General features: G+C 38.6%; 1 protein-coding gene across 1 annotated transcript; it reads right to left on the bottom strand.

Annotated features, from left to right (window-relative positions):
* Nucleotides 1–292: 292 nt before the first annotated feature.
* Nucleotides 293–27,581, bottom strand: TPCN2 (two pore segment channel 2). The gene is made up of 25 exons (XM_080617911.1): nt 27,453–27,581; nt 25,237–25,298; nt 23,934–24,010; nt 23,286–23,463; nt 22,509–22,625; nt 20,614–20,720; nt 19,645–19,717; nt 16,608–16,707; nt 16,244–16,309; nt 15,785–15,849; nt 12,763–12,860; nt 12,353–12,434; nt 10,928–11,014; nt 9,834–9,953; nt 9,481–9,540; nt 9,260–9,388; nt 8,578–8,627; nt 6,837–6,936; nt 6,567–6,638; nt 4,658–4,731; nt 4,208–4,298; nt 4,003–4,085; nt 2,820–2,901; nt 1,830–1,915; nt 293–1,111 (listed from the first exon to the last, which is right to left on the bottom strand). The coding sequence occupies exons 1-25, from the start codon at nt 27,550–27,552 to the stop codon at nt 1,033–1,035; spliced, it is 2,238 nt and encodes a 745-aa protein (XP_080474037.1). The 5' UTR covers nt 27,553–27,581; the 3' UTR covers nt 293–1,032.
* Between the last annotated feature and the right edge of the window lie 281 nt (nt 27,582–27,862).

Here is a 27,862-nt window from a genome sequence, read left to right on the forward strand (position 1 = left end):
TACCTAAAAAGCATTACCCAGGTGAAAGTGAGTGGAATACAGCATGTGGTTCATTAAGCCAGAAAAGAATGTGATCGTGCAACAGTGGTTGAGCCTTTCCAATTCCCACAGACACATATGAAAATTTGAACTGCTAAGCACTTCGATTATCCCATTCAACCTTTTTTTCTCTCCCTCTTCTTCTCCCCCCCAACCCTGAAGCAAGAGACTCACAGTGCTACATTCCAGCCAAAGTTCATTCCCCTCAGCTTTTTCACAGAATATGATACAGTGTAGAACAGGACTTGGGAGAAAGTAGAACAAAAACATTTGCAACATGAGAATACTTACTCTAAAGGAGAGCTCTATTTTTACCACATTGAAAACCACAAGTGCAATTGCTTTGTTTGAAGTTCTAACTGCTCACAAAGTTACCAGCATGATGCAACCCTCGATCAAAAACAAAGAGATTGTGTTCTGACATGATGAATAGATTTTCAGGAGGTGGTAAGATATGCTGGTGTCTTATTTCAATAAAAATAGTGTTTCAACTCTCACTGCAAAAAGCTCACGGATTTTGCTCTGGTCCTGCCTAATCCATTCCTGAACTGCAGAGCACAGCCCTTGCCACGCGGGCCTACCAGAAAAGGCAGCTCCATTTTCTTGTGATTAAAGAAGTAGCAGGCTCAGTGGTTACAAAATTCATGTTTTAAAGTGCATAGTCATTTTAAACACACTTTCCCTTCTTCCTTAAATAAAAAAATGTTCAGATATCAACAGTTTATAAAAATAACAGCTGCAAAACTCCGCTAAAATCACAGCTTAAAAATCAAATCCAATCAGCAAGATTCAGATCTTTCATATTAAAAAAAAAAAAAAAAAAAGATGAACCAGAAATAAAACCCTCTTTCTGCAGTAAATTGCCTAGCAAAACCTCACATGCTGTCCTACAAGCCTCTCTCCGAACAGCACCTCCCAGAAAATCCATTCAGTTTCTTCCAGCTGACAACCTCAAGAAAACAGAGGTCTAAATAAGTCAGTCCTTCCCAGCAGTCACCTACACAACTGCAGGTGTGGATGCTGGTGCAGTTTTTCCATCAGCTCTTCCTCTGTAGGTTCTTCCAAAACATCTCTACAAGAAAACGCACGAGTTGTTAGGGGCAGCAAAGCAAACTTCTCAGCATTTATTTTTGCAATGCACATACTGAGATGTAACATGGGCTTGTTTCAAGAATGAAACAAGGAATTAAAGTTACAATAAGTTGATGCTCCCTAAAGATGCATCTCCTTGCATCTTTCCTTTGTGATCCATCCTTCACAGATGTGTCATGGAAACCAGCAGCTGTTTTCCCATAAGAAGCAGGGAAGCAATTTCCTGCACACAGTACAATACAACTGAAGGTCAGGAGATGAGTTTTCCTGAAGAAACTCCCAAATGAGAACATGTTCCCAATGCTACTATTGAATATCTAGTGTGCACCAGAAGTTCCATTTATGCATGATCATCAAGTATCAACTCACCAGCCGTAATTTCCTAATAAGCCAACTATGTGCATCATTTTGCTCATCTTCCCTTTTCTTCTCCCTGCCAGCACAGTTTCCCCTCCCATCAATACCTCTTCTCCCAGCATGCTATGGTCAAAAACCATATGAAGGTTAGGTGACCAAATCAGCTGAAACCAGGCCTAACTAAAATACTTACTGTACTTTCCAAAACTAACAGATGACACAGTTTGCTTCAGAGAGAGGAAACAGAAGACAAGCCTTTTACCCTCTTGCAGCCAGCCTACTCTCTTTAAAACAGATGAACATCAAGCACTAGATTGATTATCAAGCCCACATCAACTCACCTGAACATGAGATCAACTGTCCTCTGGTATTCAATGTCTGAAAGAGGCTCTCGATGACAGCGACGGTCCCACTTGTGAATAAAGTTCTGAAGTGTAAAAGGAATAGGGAAAAAAAAAAATAAAGGCTACTTCTGGTGACATCAGAACAGACGTTCTATCTGGTCAGTATGTTTATGGGTAAGGCTTGGGATGGGGTGAAGTTTGACTTTAAATGCAGAGTGTCAGAGCGCTGATTTATTCAGGCATATTTTTTGGCTGCTTTAGTAAAGCCTGTTGTTCAAGAATGAGATCATTTTCTCTTCACACACTGGAAGAACAGCAGAGCAAAAACAGCCCTGCTGCCTTCTACTCCTAGCAAGGACTGCCTCCCCAGGAAAACTGTGTGAACCACCCACATGAGTTCACCTGCTTGGAATTTTTTCCTCTTATAAAAATCCGATCATATATAAACAGACTCCTAAGTCCAGACATCACAACTTAAACTCAGCTTCTAGTTTTGTCATGTTCCCTTTTCCATTTTGAACTACTCTAACAAATCAACACCTAGGGAGTAAACAGACAGCTGAGGCAAAAAAAGGGAGAAAACCAGTGACATCCTACTCTCCTGCTACAGAATGCTGCATCTTGGCTATCACAGCAAACTTAGGCCACAGCCCTGCAGAAGCAAGCAGGTAGAAGACTTCATGGGGTTAGCCGACAGCTAGAACTGAAAGTATTTTCTGAAACACTCATGGGCAAGACTAAGGCTCCACATGAGACTCATACCTAAGTTTCTGTCTAAATATTTGCCACTGCCTGCAGTAGTAAGTAGTAAATTTTATTTCTCAATGCAGACAAGAGCATCTTCAAAAGAAATGTGCATAGGTTTAAAGGTGGGGTGAAGTGCCCTCTACAGGTACTTTCCCAAAAAGTTGTCTGAGTTCTTTTCATTCCCCACACCAATCAGAACCTGTCTTTAGTATCTAATACCAAATAAACACATTACCTTACCTCTAGAAGTAAAGCTACAAAGAGATTAACCCAGATGACAGAAGAGATCAACCACCAGGCTACAAAATAGATTTTTGCCCACCTGAAATAAAGTAAAGTAGACAGTAAACAACCTCAGCCTGAAAGCAACCAAATAGAGCCATGAATGATTCTATGAAAACACATTTTTCCTTGAAATATAATGTATAATGAATCTTAATGTCTAAGGAGGTCTGGGACAGAAAAATAAAAAGTCTTAGCCTTTCATTAAGTTAGCCAAAGAGACTCACTCCCCCCATTTAACATACCTATCTGAAGTCTGAAGGGACAGAAAAGCAGCTCTAGTAGAAACTGTACTGGATCACAGCAAAAGATCCATCTAGGCTAGTATCCTCTGAGAGTGGTCAAAGCAGAAGTGCAGGAAAGAATGCAAAATCATGGCCAAATACCTAAGATGCTACCCCCTAAGTGCTCTCCCAGCCTCAAGCCATTCACAGTTCAGAGATTTCTTGACCTAGAAGTAGCTTCCACTAATTGCAGATCCCAATGGATTTCTCTTTCACAACCTGTGCAGTCTTCACCAGACCATGTTTAACCATTTATCACACACAAGATGTAAATGACCACTCCACAACTTCACTATATGCTGGGTTAACCAGCCAAGGACCACTGGAACAGCTCAACCCAGAGACTAGCCAGTCCTTTCAAACATTCCCATAAAACAAATACAAATGAAATACATGTCCAAGGTTTAACTCTACAAAAGATTGTTCACCCACAGGGAAAATACAGTATCAGCCCAAAATGAATTACAGTGATTTGCTAGTATCTCACTTCTGTGAGATTGACTTTACAGAGAGCACCACCCATCCGACACATGTTGCAAGTTTATAACCCACTTAAGTCATCCACCATCATTTTTTGCAACAAGATGACTCCCAAGCAAGTTTCCAATCCCTTCTGCACATGACAAAGCACTTCATGGCATCCAACAAGTGCCAGGCCAACCATCAAGTTACTCAAGTTAAAGAACAGCCATGAAGTATTAACTTCATTTCCAGTATACCTGAATTGACACAAAAGAAAGGTAAGCAGCACCCCTCTTCACAGATTGTAGGAACTGCGCTATGTGTATAATACTTATTCAGTTACTTTATAAGCTAGATTTATACAGGACTTCTTCAGTATCATTACTGCTACTTACGGACTTGAGTATCTCGAAAACGCCTCCAGAAAGACTTGCCAGTTGTTCACCACCATCACATCCCAGAGGGTCACCACTGCTGCCTAAATAACACGAGTAAAACAGGAGTTGAGTGGCTACATTACACACCTAAGGCTCAGAACATGAGGGGAAGGGATAAGCAGAGAGGGGAAAAGGGACAGATTCCATTGGTGATCAGACTCACAGCAAAGTCATCAAAGTTGTTTGGCCAATATTCCAGCTGTTCGTAGGTCCCACAGTGCAGAGTCCCATTATCATATGTTGTATTAATAGCACTATAAGAGAATTACAGGACGATGTGAGTATAGCTTTCTATGCATTACACCTTAAAACCAAGATTCTTCTGAGTGCCTTATAAAATTTAAGTATCTCATATGGGGGGAAAACAAGGGAAATAGTTCAAGTATAATTTAAGCTACAGAAGGGTAAAAATTCAAGCTACAGATAAGCATTCCTGTAATTCCAATACAGGAAGAAGAAACAGAAGGAGTAACAGCTGAAAAGTCTATGTAATTTAACATTAAAAGAAGGGTGGTTCCAAGCTAAAAACCGACAAAACCAACCACAAGCAACAACTCAGAGATACTGAGTTGCAGATGCTGCGGAAAAAACACATTCAGAGTGGTGATGTTACCTGATATTTCCAAAGGGGACAACAGCACCTTTAAAAAGCATTATGCCAGATATAGCAAATGCATAGAAAACCACCTGGAAGAAATGTAAGTAGGTATTAGATTTGAGTATTTTGTCACTAAGTAACAATGCAATTAATATGGAATTCACATGAGCACCACAGTCCAAGGAACTTCATGAACAAACAATGCCTGAAGCTATTTAAGTGAAAATACTTCTCAATGTCTGTATTAAATACTGTATTAAACAGTATTAAACTGTTTGTTCTTCTTTTTAATATCGTATTTAACTTTCAGTTGTTAAAACACATTAGATCAGTTTACTTTACCATCTATTTTAATTTCCTGTGTCTCAGAATGATGATAATTAGCTTTTAACACTGCAGAATAGCGACTTAAAAAACAAAACCAGTACCTGTATTCCTAAGGACGAATCTAAATATCTGAGGAGCTTCCAGCTAGATTTAGTGAAAATAAGCTTCAACTAATCTTAACCAAGGATAAAACTAAGTATTTAAATTTACATCAGAAACTTCTTTAATACATTTCTGTATTTCGCTACAAAACAGACCCAAGGGGGAAGTCTGGGCACAGCAGAAGAGGAACAGCCCTGACCTATGAACCACAGCACTTTGAACACTATCAGAGTGAGTTGAAGCTGACATTCCACAGCCTGCCAGAAGATGGTGTATCTGGCTTGGCAATAATAAAGGTAATTTTATTCTTTGAAAAAAAATTATTTAACACACTCACTGCTTAAGAAACTAGCTAATCAGTGACTTTCCCAGCACATGTTCCAGGCTAACCTTATGAAAGATGCTTTGAATCAGCTGGTAATGGAGTCAGACTTCAGTATAAGCTCAGTAATAGCCTCCACATAGCCTCAAGCAAAAGCAATTTTACTTTAAATTAATGGAAGTGGCAGATTTGCCTCATGATTGGTGCAAAACTATAATTCACACTCCCAGCACTAAGGATAATTAGAAGCAGACATTTAAACCACTTCACAAGCATTGTGTCTTACATACATGGATAGGGACACCTCATTGAAACATGCATATTTCCTAAAAATAAAATCAAGCCTATTACTACAGGTTCCTGCCATCTTCCTAGAATGCAACTTAGGGCCCCTCCCCTACAAAAAAAAGCAGAGATTACTAGTGACAAAACCAGCTACTCTGGGTAAATTGCATGCTAAGTATACAGACTAGAACAACTTTTTAGACAATACTAACACAAGGCAAATCCTTGGTATCTAACCATTACCTCAAATTAAGATACCCTAAAAAACCCTACAAGCAACAGAAAAACTACCCAGGCACTTCTTTGCTCTACCAGGAAGACATCGTTGCAAAGCCAGAAACTCAAGAGTTGGGGAATGGAGGATTTTTGTAGTGGACATGTTGTGATCCACCCTTTAATCACACATCTACACATATTCTACACAGCTACATCAAAAACAGGACGGCAGAGGCTTTTAAAAATCATGTTCAAACATGCCATTTGAGGACCTTCTCAACTGAAAAGAATATTAAAGTTGTTTTGCTATTTAATATAACATAATCAAGCCAGAGTAAGGAAAACTAGGCTACTTTTCACACTGGATGAATTTTTATTTGAAACTAGAGTATCCAGCCTGAGGGAGGCACTCTGAGAAAGTTCCGATCTATTTTTTAAAGGCATTCCTAAAGGAAACTCATAATTGAGGTACTGCCACTATGCGTAGCCCATAACAAAACAGTAGTTTGTTGGGGCTTTGCAAGACACGCCCTGGAGAAGAACTATTTGGTTAAGGTGCAATATGACCATTCACAGAGATTGCCAAAGAACTTTGTTTGCTTTTGTGATGACATACCCTTATTACACTGCTAACTATAAGAAAGGAAATTACAACCTTGCATCATGACTTACCACAAGAATTCCTGCAAAGGCTCTCAAGTTTTTTACCAGATCCAGCAATGTAGTAACAACCAAAGCCATGAACTAAAACAAAACAGAATTTTATATGCAAGACAGGTAAAACTGAGTTTGTGAGGTGCTGTGCAGTAGTCTGGAGCAGTAGTTAGAGCTGAGTTATAATCCCACTCAGATGCAAGAGATTGTTACATTATTTCAAAAGGTTTTAAAAATTTACAATTTGGCCCACAAAGAAGTGAGAAGCACAGAGGAATAAACACACACCTTCATATTAGGAATAATCCGCAAGAACCTGAACACAATTAACATGTTCACCAATCGCACCATATCCCACAGGGACAATAAGCCCATGACCTCGGGTTTCCTAGGAAAGACAGAAGAAAGTAACAAATCAGAGAAAACAGCTCATGACAGAAAGACACAGTAAAATCTACTCATGCAAGTAACTTTAAACTCCCCACAACTTTTGGTTAATTTACTCAGCAGCAATCTCAGCTACAGTAAACTCTAATAATTGATGAAGAGGTCCATTTAGCCTGGGCTCCTGAATATGCATACAGTGCTCTTTAAAGGGCATGTTTGTAGTAAAATACTTGAGTAAGTGGCCTTCCTTCCGCTTTGGGGGACAGGGACCAAAGGGGGTCCTTTTAGAAAACAAAGCAATACAAAGATATTGCTATAGTGAGATACTTCAGAAGCTTGCACAAATATGTGCATTAATCCTTCAGGATATGTTTGTCTGGAGTTAGAAGTACCAATTAGAAGGCTGTCTTGACAGCCTTCTTCCCTATATGCATATTCCACAGGTTATATATATACACTTCAAATGTCAGCCTGAGTTTTAACAGACTTTTACATTGGCATGCTGGATACTTCTTTCCTGGAAAGGTGGGGGGATGGAAGACGTTAATGGAAAAAGTCCTTCGTAACACAGATACTAAATCATGATTTGTAGCATTAGTATCTTCAACCCTAATAATGGAAGAAATTATTTAAGACAACATTACGTAGAACACATTCTAGAACACAGTCACATTAGTCCTGTCCTAAAGGTGTTAATCTACAGACCAAGCAATTACCACCAGCACACACTGTAAGCAGTGCTAGGACTTGGAATGACTCATCTGGGTTGTTATCTGTTGGCGGCGACTGACACAAAAAACTAACAAGTACTACTGGTGCTTCAAGATACTATTGTAGAGCAAACTAGTGTCTACAACAGAATCAAACGACAAAAAATCAAACCCAAATATAAACAACTAAAACTTAGGTCAATAGTTAATGCCATTAGACTGTTAGCAACTAATATCCAAGATTTAGGAAATCTTCCCGAAGCCCTTTGCTTTCCTCTTTCATTGTGGTGGCAGTTTTCAAGTTTTAAGAGACAAAACAATGATTTTTATGCTTGTGATAACAAAAATAATACAGGATAGGTATCCAAGAACTGTTTAAACTTAAGAAAAATCAAAATATAACTCCTTGTTATGGTAGTATAAATGGTTTAAGTCCATGGGAATTTTTCTCTAAATTTTACAGCACAAAACTCACACTTCAAGGGGTTTCACCAGCTGTTCACAAATTTGTAACTGATCTTATGGACAATCCGATACTGAAACATACTAGGTTAGCTGGTTGTGTATGGTGTACCAAATTCCCATTCCTGCACCTTCAGTAAGATAGATTTGCTAATACGTTATTTTACATCAGATTGCAAGTAATATAAACGCATCCTTCTCAGAATAGCATATATTATTCTATATTCAATATATAGTCTATAATATAGTAGCTATAAATTTCTTTTTAAAAAATTTATAATTTTCTTTGAGTCAGCCATATTGCAAGGCCACCAGCAACTACAATAATGAGAAATTCTCCTAGGTTTGGTAAATTTCTGCCTGCACTGACAATCGTAGCGTCATGACATGAGTGTGTACGAACTTGTATGTATATTCCCCTGACCCACCCCAGACACCGCGCAAAGTGCAACAGTTCAGAGATTACATACCAACCAGGATGAGGAAATCCATACACGGCAAAAGTTGCAACCTCCAAAACCTTAATTTAGGGAAGAAAAAAAGGCAAAACCTTAATTTGTAATTCTGAGTTTCAAAAGGTACATAAATTCCTTGACAAGAAATACCTTCAAGAGCTTTAAACAACTAAATTCACCCACTCTGAAGCACTGAAATTGTCATATTTTACTAAGTATTTACCAAATTAATACAACACACACACATCATCCAACAGTGACACATTAAAGGATATACAGTGCATTACATTCACCATGACTTTGGCTTTCCACTATACAGGTTTCAGGTTTCTACAAAATAACAACAAGAAGAAGAAGATAGAGAAGAATTCGGGGAGTTTTAATTCAAAAAGTAAAGTGATTTTTAGCTATGTAACAGAATTCCTTATGTAATTACTCCAAGAGCTGAATTTTGCCAAACAACATTTAAAAGGTTGCTTATAGGAAAGCTCACCTTTTCCATGAATGTAAGAAAAGCCTACCTCCAGAAAGGAGACCTTAAGAGAAACAAATGTTCAAGCCATTGCAAACCACGACACTGTCTTATGATGCTTAGCTTAGCATATTAGCGTTGAATCAAAAGCAATCCCATAGTTCTTGCAGTTCCTAATCATCCTAGCCAATAAATCCAGGAATACAGAAGTCAAAAAGAACTTACCAGCAAAATTACAGTCAGAAGTCCATCAAATCTATTGCTTGGGTAGGACAAGTATCTTCTTAAGCCCATTGCTAGGATTTTTAACAACATTTCCAGCAGATAGTATAGGATAAAGAAGCAGTTGATAGCCTTCACCCCCCAAAAATAAAAATAAAAATAAGAATTAGAATTACTGACACCTCAGGAAACAGAACTAACTGCAGCAAAACGTTGCATCTTACCCCCAGGAAGAAGTCGTCTCTTTTGGATGGCTGCTTATCTGCATCCATCACCAAAACCACCTAAACCAACAAGAAATATTTTATGAATCCACTGTTTTACTGCTGTAGATTTTTGAACACAAGAACAGTTTTTCATGCTTTCCAGAGATCTTTTTAATACATACTTTTTGTATATTTTTTAACTGCAGGTATTCTCTTCTTAGACTTGGCATGACTAAAGCATGCCAAACATGGACATTTGATACAAAAAGTGGTATTAGACTAGAGACTAAAGAATAACTGAAGTTTGTAGCAGGGGAGAAAACTAACAATTAAACAACCCCCCTCCCCCACATAGACACCCTTTTACTTACACAGATAGAAACAATATTTGCAAGCGCTACAACATTCCCCAAATAGCCAAAGTAGGGATGGCCAAAGGCAAACTGCATTTTCTGCATAAAATGTGATTGGTACTCCGGACTGGGAGGATGCTGAAAAAGAACATAAAGGATTTGCTAAGGCACAAAGCATAAGCATTTTAGTGATATTAATAATAATGCAGGAAACACACATCTCATTTTAAGAAACAGACATTTTCAAAGCAAAACTTAAAAGCCACAGGCTTATTTTGACATTTTAATAGGAAGATGTTTTCAAGCTTTGGCTATGAGCAGCAAGAGATCATTTCTGATTAGCAAATGGGTTGACTGTTATAGCATAATACAAGATAACGGCAAAGAAGGGAGATAATCCAACCTCTCCCCAATGCCCCAAGCATCTAAACTGAACACCAAGCTACTAATTGCAAAATTCCTACCCTATTTCTCAACATTTTATCTCCATTAAAAGATTCAGAAGTCTTAGTTACATGCAAGCAGAGAAGAGAACATTTCCTAACCCTTGAAAAGTTTGATTATTTTTTTTTCTTTCTTTCCCCAACTGGAGAAAGCATTCTGAACACTTAAAGAACCCACATTTCATTTTTCAATCAGGGATCGGAGGAAAGACTTTGCCTGAGTATATTTAAGTGTTACCCCGCAAAGACTAATATATAGCAGAGGTGCATTCCTTTAATATAGGAGTGTCACAACAAGACAAATTCTTCACATTTCACCAAAACCAGTTTACTACAGAGGTATTCATTTCTCCACAATGCTTTTCAGAAAGTCTATGACATAAGGTCTAAATCCTATCCCCCATTTCCTTGCAATGAATCTTCCCAACATAAACAACCATGCTTCTTGTACATTTAACACTACCTGGCAACCACAAACTAATTCTGCAAAAGCCTCCAAAGCAATGCTGCTTGTGACTATAACAATGATCTATGAGCAACTTCAAAAATCAGTAAGTTCAAAAAGTTGCGAAGTTTGCTTATATGCTTTATAGCAGAATATCATCACTTATTTTTGTGCAAGACCATACTCAACTTATGACACTTTGTAAATGATTGTCAGATACATACTTGCTTAATGGCATCTTTGTCTAGTTCTTCAAAGAGCTTCTGAAACTGGGCAGCTGACAGCTGGTCACAGGAGCATGTTTTGAGCGACTTCACATGAAAGAGAAACATTCAGATCAACGACTGCAATAGATGCATCTTCAAAGAGAGTGAACACTCTCAGACTATCTTAAAAGTCCAGGAATAGAGATATAATAAAACCTACACCAGGTATTAGAGTGAGCTTCAATACTAGTTTGCTTTAACACAAAACTGCCACATGATGGGATTTTTCTCACCATTTCTATCTTCCCTCTCCGGGATCACATGCTGGTTAAGAAGGAGCATGCTCTTTTGACGTACTTGAACTTTTAGTGTCATCTAGTATTGCCATTATGTTATGATCCAAAGAATTAAGATACTATGTCAATTATCACTGTTCTGCAGAAATTACTACCTGGAAGGATAGAGTTATTTCAACACACTAACATGATAAACACGTCCACAGCATGCTAAATACTAACTACAACTGTAGCACACATAATAATAAAAGAAACGGAAAAAACGTGCAAGCTACAAGAAGAAAAACTAAAACCTGTATTTGTGTAACTAATGCCATGGACATCTAAGGATAATTACAGGGCAGGGGCGGTATTTTCATGCAATTCTGTTTATACATCCCCTACTCCAGTCAATAACCTTCAGAAACAATACATGTGTACCTCCTCCAATCTTCACATTAGAGGCAGACAACTGCTTATGCTGTAACTGTCAGCTTGGAATTGCCACCTTCTTTTTGCAGAAGATTTTACAATATGGACTTCAAAGGACTCACAATGTTGTTCTCAAAAAGCAACATCACTTTCAGATACTTTTTCTGAAACCACACCAACAATCTTGGCATCTCTTGATAGAGCTAAGTAATTTCTCTAGTCCCTGCAAATCATGGCATGAACTGCAATGTTGATTAAGTTTTCAGTTAAGCAAAACCACCCCCTCTGTACCCTGATACAAATATTAATACCTAGAGGGAACAGCATAGCTAAAATCCAATGAAAAAAAGATGTTTTCAAATGGCAGAGGGAAGCTGCTACAGACAGCAGTTCTAGAGCACAGTGAGAAATGCCTCACTTAGAAAGTAAAGCAAATGAAAAAATTAGCCAAAACAAGAGTTTTCATTACTCTACACCTCTCTACAGGTGAATGCATTCCTCATGACACCAATCAAAGTTGCAGCACACTTGAAGTGAAATCACTGCCTGGACACTGGTTTTGTTCTGAGGACAAACACTGAGCTGGCCCTCTGTTCACACTTTAAGTAGCATTAATGAAACTGAGCTGAAAGCTCCTACATCAACAGTGTGATTAAGGAAACTTCAGTTTCTACAGCTGTCTTATCACAGCGTTTGCTAGTCACCAATATAAAGGCTAAGAAAATACAGTTCTTACTCTCATGATGGCTTGCTTGCAGCGAGAATCCATTTCAACTTTCTGCAGCACTTGTAGTAAGGCCCCAGTGTTGACTCGCAACCTATTGAAATAGAATGGCCGAAGAAAGAGGTAACTGTCTTGATGGCAAAAACAGTTGTTCCAAATGCATTCCTGCTGCTGGTTTTGTTTTCGGTTTTTTTTGGAAAAGCAGATAAAATTAGACATAGAAATAAAAAGGAAACAGACCCCATAGGAGTCCCAAACAGTGTGTTTTAAACATCCAGTTAAAGAAAAAAAAAAAGGAGATAAGCAAATTGATATTTTTCCAAGACAGGATTTTCAGTAATTATACTAAATAAGATGATTAAAAAAAAAAAAATCCGCTCTTTTCTTCTAGGTAATCAACTGTTTCAACATTCTTCACTTACTGTTGTGCATTAGTAGGAGTCTCTCTGAGGGAAGAAAGCACTTCAAACGCAGCCCGGATTCCCAGTCGCCTCCTGAAGAGGGAGGACTGAACTGATTTCTGGACAGTCAAAACACCAGGGGGAGACAACTTACTCACACTTGTTTAAAGGAAACCCAACTAGATGATATAAGTAAGACCAGTAAATTATTTGCCCAGCTCTTTGGCAGAACCTGCTGCAAGCCTCAGAAAGAGCCATATCTGTTCAACTAGAGCAATTTTTCACATAGGAAAAATACTGGGGTTTCTTTACCCTGCTGCTAAAGTCCCCATTGTCAGCCACTAGATCTAGCTGTCTAAAGATGAGGTCCAACCAGACAGACACTCCACAGTTTAAAAGGACTACCATGAAGAGTCATGGGCCGAAATCAGCAAAGCTCACTCGTATCCTTAAGAAGAACTTAAGGAAGATCTGTGCTACTCATCTCCTCATGCAGTGCTATGTCTTATGGTCAGAAAATATACTGATCCTCTTGCACACCCCCTAGATTTACGATTAGAGATTGGAACAGGAGATTTCCCTAGGCCTCACTCCCCTCAAGAACTCCCTGTACAAGAAGGAAGGAAGCAAGCAAACAAGTCTCTGGAGGTCAAGTAAACATCCAGGTCATGGTTTATTTTTAATTCTGGATTGACATGCCAGTTCTCTAACTCCAGCTTCTTGCCAAGCAAAAAGAAAGCCAGAGCCACAGCTCTTCATGCTGTTTTCCCTTCCCTCTCCCCCTGCCCCCTTCAAACTTAACTGCTTTATTAAGAGTCAGATTATTGCATACTCTCACATGGGAAAGCAAAAAACTGATAAAGATTTTTCTTGGAAGAAACCAAGAAGGACAAAAGGATTACAGAAATTCCTCTTTGTATTTATTAAACACCCCTCTCCCACAAGAAGGTGGAATCAATTCCTTTTCTGTAATACTAAGAGCCCTAAGGCTTGCTATCCAACAAGCATTACATTCTGTCTGTAGCTCTACCAAAGCAGCTATTATTTCACTTTCACCCCCAATCCCTCAACTCCACCTCTCGAAGGACTGAATGAACTATAAGAGTATTTAGGAAAGGAGAAGGAACTATAAGACTATATATAAGTAGAAGGGAAAAGAAGTAATGAAGGAACTATAAAACCATATGTAAACAAAGGGAGATGATACCCAAAGTCAAAGCTACCAGTTTTCTCTGCCACTAAACCTGAAGGAAAACATAAACATGAGAAAAGACCAGTTGGCACATACACAACCAGGAACCACACTGTTTATTCCAAGCTACAGAGACCAATTCCCATACTGGCACAAAGGGAAAAAAGCTTAACCTACAGCTCAGAGATTTAGCTGTCAGACTCCAATGTTTTTGCATAGCATTACCCTGACTCAGCTTTACCAAACACATTGCTGCTGAGCTGTGAAGTTTTATAAAATATGCAAGAGAGAGTAAAAAACAGAGGTGGAATTGAAACTGCTGAAGAACTAACTCAAAAGTAAAAAAGAAAAACCCACCATGGAAGTTACAAAGCTTAAAGAAAACTCTCAAACACTTTGAAGATAACACTGCAGAGAGACTCGGCCTGTTCCATGGAGCAAGAGACCGGCAGCTCCCCTTTTGACTGATGACTGCCTGACCAAAGATTCAGTTGTGTGCCATGAGCGTGATAAACATTAATACTTAGCCTAGCACTGTGCTCTTTCTACTAATCTACTGTGTGTGTTAACTGCTAAGTAGCTGCGGTGTGCCTTGGATGTTCTGTATTCAGTCCTGGAAATAAACCCAATTCTGGAGATCTCCAGATGCACCCATGCAGCCTCTTCCTTTCACCACCTATTCAGTCAGTTACTTCTTTTTGGAACAGCAATAGGAAAGTCACAAATTTAACCTCCTGCATGAAATACATTTTCTTGGAAGTAACTGAAATGATCTTTCATTTGACTTACTTTGTCCCTGCTTTCCAAAACACTCTTGCCTCAGCTCATTAAAATTCCTCCCAGATTGTTCAACTGAACTATCTTGTATAAAAACAAAAGCAATTACGCTATTTCCTGCTAAGGGAATCCAGACTGCACTCTCAGCTGGAAAACAGACAACTCATGTACATAATGCAACAAAGCACACTGCACAGCTTGTTAGTAAAGGAAAAAGAACTTTTAGTGATGAGTTTAATTGTCACCACAGATTACACACTTCTTGAACAACATGTAGAAATACACTTACTTTGTCAGCTTCTACTTCTCTAATATAAATACCTGAGTCAAGAGGTCATTACAATACACTTCAGATTCACAGTGCACAAAATGGGGAGAATCATGAATGATCAGGCACCTTCCAGAATCACACTAAAGTATTACACGAATAACTGTCATTGCATGGACAGTAAGCACAGGTTCCCTTTTATTTAACACTGAATACTACCAAGAATACCTACTATGCCTACTGGCAACTACTCTGGTACAAGTCAACCTCAAGGCTCAACTCAAGTCCATCTTTCAGTAGCAGGAGACTGCCCTAATCATTCTAAAATCACATCCACCCACCATAGTAAGGATGAAGTGAAAAATACCAAACACGAAGCTGTTTGGTATCAGCAATTCTGTTCTATTGAAGGCTTCTAATGCTGTGCTACTCAGAGAAAGTAAGTGCTAGGGTTTGCAACAACGGCTATTTAAATAGTACAGCAGGTTTTCTTCCCAGAGGCCAAGTTTAAGTTCTTTGTTCACTTGTCCTTGTTCAATTTTATAATAGTTCGGGCTATTTCCCCCCCTATAATATTCAAAGTATATGGAAGTATACAAGCAGGTAATTTTGTCATGGAAGGGTTTCAAGCTACAGCAGCATATAAGGGAAAAAGTATCTACATCAAAGAATCTTTAGTATCTTAAAACTGTATTTACAACCAGGATGGGCATACTGCTTTAAAACACAGTTGAAACTTTTAATACTCAGGGCTTCACAGTTTAAAGATTATGGTAGAACACAGAAATTAGGAATGCTTTACTCACCAGAAGGTAACCTCGAAACTGGTTGTATATTATTGCTGTAAGCAAGTTCATTAAAAATAAGTTGCCTATTGGAGAAAAAGAGGCAATAACAATTACAAAAATACACTGAAACTTCTTTGACAAACAGATACATATATTGTAAGTCAGATGTAAAATTTAAAAAGGATTGGTTTTCTTCTGTTTGTTTTCCAAAATGTTTTTCATGTCTGAATGTGCTGTAACGTATCCATTCCCCTATCACCTGTTACTGACAAAAACCCAAACCAAATTACCTTCCATGAAAGTTATCTTACAAGCCACTACACAGTAACTGGAGACACTACACACATACAACCGCCACAAAAAAAAAAAAAAAAAAAAAAGGAGAATTTTACAATTAAACTTTCCTAGAAAACACTGTACGTGGCATGCACAAGTGTCAAAGTGCACTTAAATGACTGAGGACAGGAAGTAGCTTACCTAGTACAGTGAAAAGTATGAAGAAGATTGAATATGCTCGATTCTTAGAATATGCAGGAATCATCACTGTAGAGTTAGCAAAAAACAAATTATTTAACACTTAAGATAAAAACCAGATAACTCTATCAATTTTTGGCAAATTGGTAAAAGCTCTTATATGGCTCCACTTTAGAGATGCATATATAATTACACCAAAGGAAAGGCAAGAAACAAGTTACTAAAGGCATGAAAAATGTCTACATAACCTTCCTCTAGCTGTGCTAAGAACTATCAGCTGAAAGAATAGTTATAGTAGTCTGAAGATAACCTTACTCTATTATTCTTTGAAAAGAGATACAGAAGTTACTTCTGAGAGACTGCTCACCATCAGGATTATTTGCAGTAGTCAGCAGGACCAGTAGGGATGTCAGTGAATCTGGCAAATTCCGGAAATACCCCACCCACTCCTTATCCTGCTGGCCATCCTAGTCAAAGAGATGGAGAAACACCAAAGAATCACTCAGACTGTCTTACCAAGGAGGAGAAAAGAAATTTTAAATATATCAATCAATCAATGTCTTCAGAAACATAATCACATCTACCCCATGAAAAAACCATGAGGCAAGCATAAAAATCAGGACAACGTGTAAGAATACAGTGCAATCACTTTACTTATTAACAGCTATTAAAGAACATAAAGAACAGCAAGCTAAGACAGACACAGGAAGCTCAATGTAGAAATTATGTATAGCTAGCACCTCGGACACAGGAAGGACAGTAATGTCACAAACATTCAGAAATCTGAAGCCACCCCTGATATAAAAAGCATCACCTCTTAGCCCACAAGAGATATTAGTGTATTGGAGATACAAGGACTCCCTAAACATGATTTTAAAAATGTAACTTAAAAAAATAATCACATACTAATTCAGTCTCAACTTACATTATAAAATTAGCATAGAGTAGAAGCTGCCCTACAGCATGCTGTAGATAGAAACCTAGTCAACCCTGAAATGTATACTGCAGGACTACACTCCAGGACTTGTCCAGAAGTATAATACAGTTTAAGGACAATATTAAAATAGATCTTGTCTATACTGAAGAACAGAAACAAAACAGCTTCCTCAGTAATGAACAGCTGCCTCAACAACTACCATGCTACAAAGGAATCTTGCCTTTACATTAGAAGCAACTCTCAAACATTTACAGCCCTACTAGCACACTCACTGAGGGAGAAATGTGTCTCTCGCTTCACCTTTGACTTCCAGATAGGAAACTTAACATCCTCTGTATTAGTTACTTGCATAAATGTTACTACCACTACTCAGAACAAAAGTTTTTCCCTTTCTTCAGTTATGCCCTTACATTCTCAGGGTTTTTTGTTTAATTAAAGTAAGATCTACACAGAACAGCCAGACAAGTTTTAGGACTCTCTTCAATAACACACCTGAAGGTGTACTTAAAAGAAGGAGTGCAAGGATAGTCCTCATCTTATTTTAAATTAAATAAATATTTACACAAGTAAGATTACACAATATAAAGCAATATGTTATAACTAGAATTAGTGCACATTTCAGGAGCTGTTGAACAGGTAGAAAACAGGGAACTGTTCTGTTTTCAAGAGACTAAAGATTCAAAATGCTATGTACACTATCAATAAAAACATCACATAGCACTTAAACTCCTTCATGGAGTAGGGGAGAAGCAGTGTTATAGCACTCAAAAATTATTTCCAAATACTATGGTGACTAAGGTCATCAAACTTATTCTGTGGCTCAGTGGCAGCATCAGCTGATCCGCTGAAGCTCAGATGGTATCATAATTTTCATCAAAAATCCACTGGGAGGCTGATCTTGGATCATTCACATATTTATTTTTCCCCCCCAAGTTCAAGCAGAGACAGCTAAAAAAAGATGCAGAGTGCAAACAATACAAACATTAATCACACAGCACAGAACAAACAGCCTCTGAATCTGCTGCAATAACAAAAAATGTACCTCTAGAGGACATACACAAGACAATGCAAAATCTGTGGGCATGAATTTTACTACTAGATTTTCAGAACTTGCTTTCAGTGCTTTGCCTTGTTAGGTACTATTAGTTTGTAATGGTATTAGACTAGCAATTCAAAAAAGTAAAGAGACTGCTCTCTAATTTGTTACTGTTCACCCAGATGTACACAAAATTGACTGGTTCAGGTGTACAAGTCATATTCTCATCTGCTGGGAAAGCTCATAACTGATGTTAGATGCGACACACAAAGATAAAACAAAGATCCAGTATGCAACTAAACAAAGGGGGGAAAATAGAGCTGTGATTTAAATTCAGAACTTCTTTAACATGGGACTTCAAGGAATTTGCCTATCACAAGGGAAACTAGAGGCAGGCTCAAGTGCAAACTGCAGTAAGAATGAAGGTGCAAAACTGAGGTTAAGGAGAGGACTAATATTACCGAGAGAAGTGTGTGACTTTGTGCTCAGAGGAACACATTTATTGGAAGGCATTTAAAGTAAGGACAAAAAAAGATCTGCATGATATATTAACATACAGGAAGATTAGGAGAGAGGCAACATCCCAGGAACACAGGGACACAAAAGTGATTTTAACCACAAAATTTCAAATTTGCTTTCTGGAAGCAGAAAGAGGGGGGGAAAAAAACAAACAAAAACCACAGAGGAAAACATAGAGAGATCAGAAAACCTACCAAGGCATGGCCAAGGACAGCAGTATTAGATGATAAAAGGAAACACAGAGGAAACTAAGCATAGCAAAAAGCTAGATAAGAGAAATGAGTGATAATACAAACAAAGAAGTGACAAGATTAAGAGCTTTGGACACAGAACAGCGTAGAAGTTTTCAACAAAAGCAGAGAAAGTAATCCAAAGGATTAAAATGGAGAATTGTACCAAGGAAGCCTCTTGTATAAACAAACTTTCAATTTCTTACCCATGATACTGGCATCAATACCAGTAAAATGCAGGACCATAAAGATGTCAACCACATTTTAGCATGGAACCATCTTATTTCACCCTGAGAAGCAGAGCCAGACTAATAAAATAATATGCAACAACCTACAGCAAGAGTGAAAGATTTCACCTATGGAGTTGGAAGGAGCATTATCACTTCAGAAGAAAAGCACAACAGGGAAAATAAATTCTTCACTAAAAGACAGAGATTCTAACACTATTTTGAGGGGCCTTCTAATGCACACTTACAGAAACAACACTTTACATAAATACTATGCACACCTTAAATCCCTCCAAATGGACTTCAAACTCATCTAAGTTTGACAAGTAACATGACCTTTTCTGGGGAAACAGGTTTCACTAGTTTGATTATAAAACTCGACATGCAGCAGCTAAGTGAGCAAAGAACAAAAAACCAACACTGAGATGTACTAAAGCATAAATATCATTGGTTACCTTTGTTCGAGCAAACAGCAGCATGGCAAACATGGCAAAGAGAGACAGATGAACAGCTAGAAGAAGAACAACACTGTTGGAAAGAAAACATATCATATGCATTAATGCCAACTTGATCTTATTCTTAATATCCTTTGCTAAAAGTGCAAAAGGATGCTGTACAGAGAAAACCAGGGGTAGTTTTAGGCAGCTATATGAGGATAACAGAAGATGACCTGAGTTTTGATTCAAAGTAAGAATCATACTTGCTCAGGACTCCTCAGCATGAGCTTAGACAGTTGGGAGGTCAATGAGATTCGTTTCTCAACAATAGGACTACACTTACACACTCCAACCAAAATACAACCCGGCATGCATATACATTTGATTCTCCCAGGACTTGTTACTTAAAAAGTAATAGGCATGGACAGCAAGTCTTATAAGCTGTACACGTACAAGACCCATGTCACAGGAAAAGATCTCTTTCAAAAAGCATCATGCTGCCTTGGTTAAGAACACATCTATTGCTAAAACCATTTAGAAATTAAAAAGATGAAGTAAAGCACTTTGAAGATGTAAAGAAAGAGATCTTCTTGTCTGGCACTCATGATTGGAAGACAAATACACATCTGTCTACCCATACCTCCAAGAGGCCTTCTTAGAGAAACACAGCATAGACCTTTGCCCAGATGATGCCTCAGTTCTCCCATTACAAAAGGGCTGTACATAACATACAGATTTTTACAAAACCCACTCAACTAGCATCAAAAAATCTTATCTGTCATATACAGAGTCACATTGCATGCATTCTAGAGAAATTTTACACAGTAAAGGAATCAAAAAGTTAACACAACCTCCATCCACTGCTACTTATCTCACCAGCCTCTTAGCTAGGCCATCAAGAAGAAAGCTACTCACATGTCACACTCCAGAATTCTGAAGGTTACTACATGCTTGCTGCGAAATAATGTCTTCTACACTGTTACCCACCTCCCCATTTCAGGCAACGTGCTGTTGATACTTTTTAATGTTTTCTTCATCATAGAAGAATTCTGAAGCAGAAAGAAAGGCCGAAGAATTCTTCTTATTCTCACACTCTGCAAAAGCCAGCAGATCAGATACTGAGATCCCATTAAGACTAGCATCACAAATCTTTTTAATATAAATCTGTCAAAAAACAGTGATACACATACCAACAAAGTCAGCAGTTTAACATAAAAAGGCTGTGGTCAGAAGCTCAAACTGTCACACTGTGCTCACAAAAGATTTTCTACCTATGGGTGCCTCGTTAAAAGAATAAGAAACTGCTTTAAAAAAGCACAGTGACATTTCAATAGCCTCATCAGGCCACTAATTATAAACTAGCTTTACTGCTCAGTAGACATAAGCAGCTCAAGAGAGGGCGTTTTCAGATCTTCTGCCAAGGTCCACTTCAAGAAGGGAATTAATAGCAAGCTCCTTTCAATAAAAAACAGATTCCCATTCTGAAAATAAGTGCTTGACAACAATTTTCCACACTTTTTTTTTTTTTTTTTTTTGCACCTTTTTACAATTAAAGGGTCTGCTTATTACTCTAATTTCTCTCTCTGGTGATTGCCTGTACCTTCCTTAACATGCACTAAAGCAATTAAGCTCTTTGATTCTTGCATTCAAGACACTTGTCAGCCTTCAAGTTATTTCTCTAATTTATCAGCTACTTCAAGTATTTCAGCATCCTGCATTCAGCATCAGCCTTCTCAGTCACAGCAAAGAAAAAAAAGAGTCACTTTCCTCCTTGGTATTCCCTTGTTCATGCATTGCAGCAGCTACACTGCTTCTTCTCCCACTGCTTTGTATGGAAGGCTCCTGGTCAAACAACTTGTTCACTACCACACCTGAAGATTTTACAATCATTTCTTTCCAAATCACATTCCCCATGTTGTAATTAACCTCTTTCAGCTGCATTATATTTATTTGACTTGAATATGAAAAGCACATATGCATTTTTCTTATAGTTAGATGCTTATAAGCTTAACTGACATGTTCTTTCAGCATTTTAAGATCATCTCTTTGATACTACATCACAACCTTGTCAGCAGTGTCCAGTGGTCAACTATGGCCATTGAAGTATCCACAACTACACACTGAGTTTCTAATAGTAGCAACTTCATCCAACCTAACCCTGACTAATACAGACAATTATTGGAAATAGGTTTGAAAGTTACCTGAAGGCAACAGATAATGGCTTAGTCAATAGAACTTAGTCAAGCAGCAAAAATTAGGATTCCTGCCTCACTTCCCAGCCTTTTTACCATATTAGTATTTTCTTTATTATGACTGTAAGTGAACAACTAATTTTATGCAGATTTATGTCATAGCAAAGACCACCAATAGGGAGATTGCATCATTCCATAAAAGAGGGCACTTGAAGAACAGCTTCACAAAACTGACATTCCTCTCAGGACACAACTGTTTCAAAAACAACACAAGCTCATCTTAGGAAACAGCTGTTAAAAACTGTACAATTACCTTTTACTTGTATGTCACTACACAAACTCTGCCATTGAATCAAGTTAAGAACATAATTCTCCAACTGTACAATAAAATCAGTGCTATGCAACCAGAGTTCTCTCTATAATCTGATTGTTGACAGATTATAGCAGCAAAGCTTTATTTTAGCAAAGAACTCACATCTTCTATTAAGAAACAAACAGAATCCCTTGAGAAGCTACATTACACCAAACATTTTCTACGGGTCAGTGTATTTTCCAGCTATCAAAACCCAAAAACAAACTATCTTGCCCTCCTCCTTTAATTCTCCAATAAACCACCATCAGTTTGCAGGTTGTTCTCCTCTGCCATTGTCCACAGTGAAGCTGCTTGTTTCTGCAGAAAGCAGTTCTTACCTCTGTGCAGAAAAAACTCAGTGAAACTATCCAATCAGCAAGGGAAATAATTAATGTCAGTATATACGCCACTAGCCATTTATTTTTCCAAAATTCTGCCCATCCAATTAAGTAACTCTGGGAAGGGAAAAAACAAAAAGCCAACTTACTTTAATAATAAATTCCAATACCGATGGTTCTCAAAGTATTTGTAGTTTTATGTCAGTGCTCATAAAGAAGTCCCCAAAATGCAAACCAAAATACACTGATCAGAGACATTTTCTACAAGAGCTAAATAAAGGTCAGTAGAAGTGAGAGGTGTACACTGGCCATGCAAGAGGAACCCCTTGAATGTAAGAAAAATGTCTATTTCATAAGCATAAAATAGATTTTCCAGAAATAAGTATCCAAATAAAGGTTCTGTTTCTGACTTTTTATTAAGTTTAAATGGCTAGCATATATATGATTATTATATACACCAATTTTTATAACCTAATAAAAGCAGCTAAGCCAAAATCACTGTATTATTAGCAAATTTCACTTTTTCCACACAAATTTTTATATTTCTTAGATTAAAAAAAAATACAATCTTTAAAATTTAGAAAATCTGTATTTTCTAATTTCTGCTGAAAGTAAGGCTTTAATAAAGCAAAGCAACCTTATCATGCAAATCCAAGATTAGCATAACACTAGGCATTTCCTGAAATATAAAATGGAGAAAAGCCACATTGCCTACACCTACTGATCTGCCCAGTATGCCTGGCATTTCATTCAACACCTCATGAATGTGATGCTCACCTTCACAGATACATCAACTGTGAATACAAGAAAGCAAAGGAGCTCAATGCTTTCCGTTAGGCCACACGGAGGATTCCATGCAGGAAGGCGGTATCGTACATCTGATGTGACAGTAAGCGAAGAAGGGTTTTCAATGAAAGCCAAAGCCAGGATTATAGTGATGATTAAACTCAAAATCCTATTTGGATAGAGATGAAACACAACCCCCCAGAATAAGTCAAAACAATAACAAAATACCTACAGTAAAGCAATTTTCTTAGAAGTAAACCAAGCTTTACAATATCACATTTAACACAAATGGGTTTGGCAACAATGCCGCACTTGCTTAGAATAATATAACTGCTGACCACCAAATAGAAAAAGATACTCGGAAAACTCTAACACACAGTGCTGTAAATCACGCCAAGAGTCCATTCATGAAACAGCCCTGTTTAAAAGAGCCATCTACACGATCATACTTTAATATAATTTGTTGCTTTCCATTTCTGTCATGTTCACATGTAGTCAATCCACTTGATTCCTACTGTAAGTTCTTAGAAGGATAAAAGCACAGTTATCTAATCATTTATCAACAATGAAAGATGAAGAATATTTTTTTATTAAGACTTACTCCTAAACAAAAAAGCAAAAAGAATAGCAAGATCTTACCACTGGCAAGTTCTTGAATAATACCATCGATAAAGCCACAGGGATTTGGAGTCCACACGGTGATTTATAGATCGGTACTGAAAGAAAAGCAAAAGGGATAATTCAGACATTATATTCAGTCTGAAACAAAGACAAAGATAAGGTTACCAAAATAAACCAAACTCTAATCAACAAATCTCAAGTCTTGAAATAATTCCAGTTTCACAATAAGATAGAGAAATTATTGCATAAGTTATTAAAGTATCAGTCACCAATTACCACAGCTGTACTCTACATGCATGGACTAAAATAATATTGTGTGCTCAGATAATCCAACTGTGTGGCAGTTACCTGAAAGAGCCATTATCATCAGTACAAATAACAGCATCTGTAATAATTCAGTGCCTAGTCTAGGTACTCACCACAACTGTCCACCTATTTAATTCACCTTTCTAGCACTCATTCCATTCGTGGATCTTTTGTCTTTCTTTTCCAAAAAGCCATAGGATGCAAAACAATTCTGAATATTATAGACCTCAACCTATATCTTTCAATAAAATGTGCTTTAAGTTCAAGAAAGTACCTGTGATTCTTCAGAATGGGCCCCTCCTCTGTGACTGCTCCTTGACCACTGTTACCCTGCCTCTGCTAATAAATATCCACTTACAGAAAGGCGTTGCGCACTTTAAATATACTTGCTCCTCAGAAATCTCCCAACCAAAAGTAGCAAGAGAACTCAAGAACTGCACTCCAGGGTTCCCACTGCCTGCAACTAGTAACTGAGAAATAACAGCATCTAGGAATCTGCAGTAAAAGCCAGTAAAGGAGAGACAGAGAGAGAACAGAGACTTCCAAAGACACTAAGTTCAGCTGAAGCAAAACAGTTCAAGCTTCGTGCCTGAAGCTAGCCTTAAACTCTATCACCTCTTAGCAAGTAATCAGATTTAGAAGCAAATTCCAGAGTTTGCTCAGTTTGTCCTAGCAGTAAGGCCAGTCACTCTCAAAAAAAACCCAAACCAAAAAAAAACTACCCAAACAAAAAACAAACAAACCAAAACAAAAAAACACCCCATAAAGCAGCATCTCTTTTGACAGCCTTGAAGAGAAGACACTATCTATTTTATTATGTGGACAAACATGTTTCTCTCAGGCAAAAGTTCACTGGAATTTGCATACCACAGGAATCTGGAATTCTGATTCTGCCTTGTACACCAAGAGGATGTGAAATGCTGGTTGCCTGAACAGACAGACTCAAAAACTAGCAGAACATGTGACAAGTATCCAGCATGGGAAGCGTAATAGCCAGGAAACAAGTTATATTTACCTGTATTGCATCTTCAATGAATACTACAGCTTGGTTTATATAAAGGTCATTATCACCAGTACCTGAAAAGTTAAAAAGAAATAAAAATCATTTGGGAGGTTTCTGGATAAAGCCTACAGCTTGCTTATTAGTTAACGTAAACTCACAACCATGGCTCTCATGACAAAGGACACTGTGCAAAAAGTAGAGACACAGCTCCTGCCACTGTGCTCCAATAGTAGCACCCTGCATAAATTAAATAATCATCATCATGCATGTTTCCATGTTTTGTGAAAAAGTTCTCTTATGTTTAGCTTAAGTAACTTAGGCAACTAGATTACATGAGTAGTTAAATAGCTGTCACAAGACTGGAATATTTCTATACAGAGACAACTCCTAAGTAACAGGCATTGTAACAGAGCTTCAACCAAAATATTCCTTAACAAAGCATACAGCCAATTGAAGCTGGAGAAATCAAGACACTAGCATTCTAGGCATTTTTACTTCTGTTTAATAAACGTACTGACGTTAAAACTGATCTCATTCTCTCCAAAACCAATACAATTCTCCAGTCAGTTGAGAATAAAATTAAGTCCTCTTTCAATTTGTCCTGAGAATTATTATTAATGTATCAAACTGATCGAGACACGTAAAGGAGAGAAAGTACACAAAGTGAAATAAAATTATCACCAAGTTAGTTACTACACAATGTTTCAAAAACCATTACTAGGAAGTCTGTATGAAGAATAAAGGACAATGATTTGTGTTCACTTGAAGGACCTTTGAGTAACTAACCTGTTAATGAAGCCAACAAGAGAGACAAAGGCAGCTAAGCCCCAAATGTGAAGGAAAAAGAAAAAAAGGGGTGAATAAGTGGGAAAAGAGAAAGCTGAGGGAGATAGAGATATGGAAATAGGTGCTACTGTAACCTTCCCCTAGAGGGGAAGAGTCCCGAAGAGCACTTTATACCATCTTCTCTCAGGAGACAGCAATCACAGACTGGATACAATGAGACAGAATCAGTCCCAGTGCCAGCACAATGTTCTCCAGACACCAAGCAACCCCAGAAACACCAATGATTTGCATCCCAGATGATTTTATCTTCCACATGATTCAACAGCATCAGTTTTCCACAAAGACTGCAAACAGTTTTTAAATGTCACCATTTATCAGAGCATGAGCAACAACACAGTTTTGTACCAATTCTGATATGAATCACAGTGCAAGAAAGACTGAGCATAAACAGGAGACAAGCTAGACTCATGCAGTGAAGATCCTATCTTTTCCGAGACATGACACACCAGTGAGATGAAAAACAAAGTTGTTTAAACGAACAGTAGTAGTTAAAGAAATAGTAAGAACAGCAAAACTTTAGGTTCTCGGAGCACACAGCAAGCCTGGCATTGATCCCAACAATTCTGAAAGGGCAGAATCTAAGCAGCTGTTCTTAACACAAAACAGGGAAATTACTGAGACATATTAATTTGAAAATTTTCATTAAAAAGTAAAAACCAACCAAACAAAAAAAAATTCCCACACATTCTCCAGGCATGCTATCAAGAACATTCAATTTATCTTGCAACTCTTAATCACAGCAAGTGACACTTAGTCACAGTGATGACTGAAGTACTGCTCGGCTTGGGTGTGCAGATCTACCCGAGACTCCACATCAGTTTTGACACCAAACAAGCAGGCAACAAAAAGAGAAGGCTCACTTCAGTGACGCGATACCCTGAAAACAGAGAAGCCGAGGTGTTCGAACGATCCTTTCCTGAAGTAACTGAGAAATCTAACCTCTAACATTCACGGAGTAAGAGAAAAAACTTGTCAGAAACTTTAAACAAACAACAGGGGGGGAAAAAAAAAAAAAAAAAAAAAAACACACACACAAAAAAAAAAACAAACAACAAACCTTTATTCCTATTAAAAATAAATAAGAACAATAGTCACCCTGCAGCCGAATCGGCACAAGGCTTGCACCTGAGGTCAGCCAGCCGGGGCTGCCGTGGCCGGTCCCTCAGCACAGTCCCAGATGGAACCGCGGGCAGCCCCACGCCGAGACCCGAAAACCCGGCTGGGTTCTCCTCCGGCGCCCGCCCCGCTCCCTGCGGAGGGCAAGCTCCGAAGAACAGCAATAGCAGCGGCGCCGCCCGCCTCAGGCGCCGGCTCCCTCAGCACCTCCCACCCAGCCCGCGGGCCCCCGGGCACGCCGCCACCTCGCGCCCCGCGGCACTCACCGTCCTCGGCGGCAGAGCGGGCACCGGCCCGCCAGAGCCCCCGGTCCGCTCGCCAGCTCCGTGGGGGCAACAGCGGCTCCGCCTCAGTACCGGCCTCCATCAGCAACACTCTCGGCGATACGCCGGGGCCACCGCCGAGACGGGAGAGCACCGCCCGCCGCACGTGACCGGCTGCCGGGGGAGGGCGAGAACGGGGCTCCTCCCGCCCTGCAACCCGGCCCATTGTGTTTGGCGTCGGGCGGGGCGGACAGTAAGTGTGGTACAAAGTGCGTTTTCTTCACCCGAACTGAAGAGGCTGCGGGCATCGTCTACAGTGTGAAAAAAAACACCCCTCGTGAGGAACTGGAGATTTTTTACCTCACGGCAGCTGTAAACCGGTGTTCTCGGCTGGGCGCTGTCTCAGGGGGAGC

The sequence above is a fragment of the Psittacula echo genome, assembly GCF_963264785.1.
Source record: "Psittacula echo genome assembly, chromosome: 5".
In the NCBI taxonomy this organism is placed as follows: Eukaryota; Metazoa; Chordata; class Aves; order Psittaciformes; family Psittacidae; genus Psittacula; species Psittacula echo.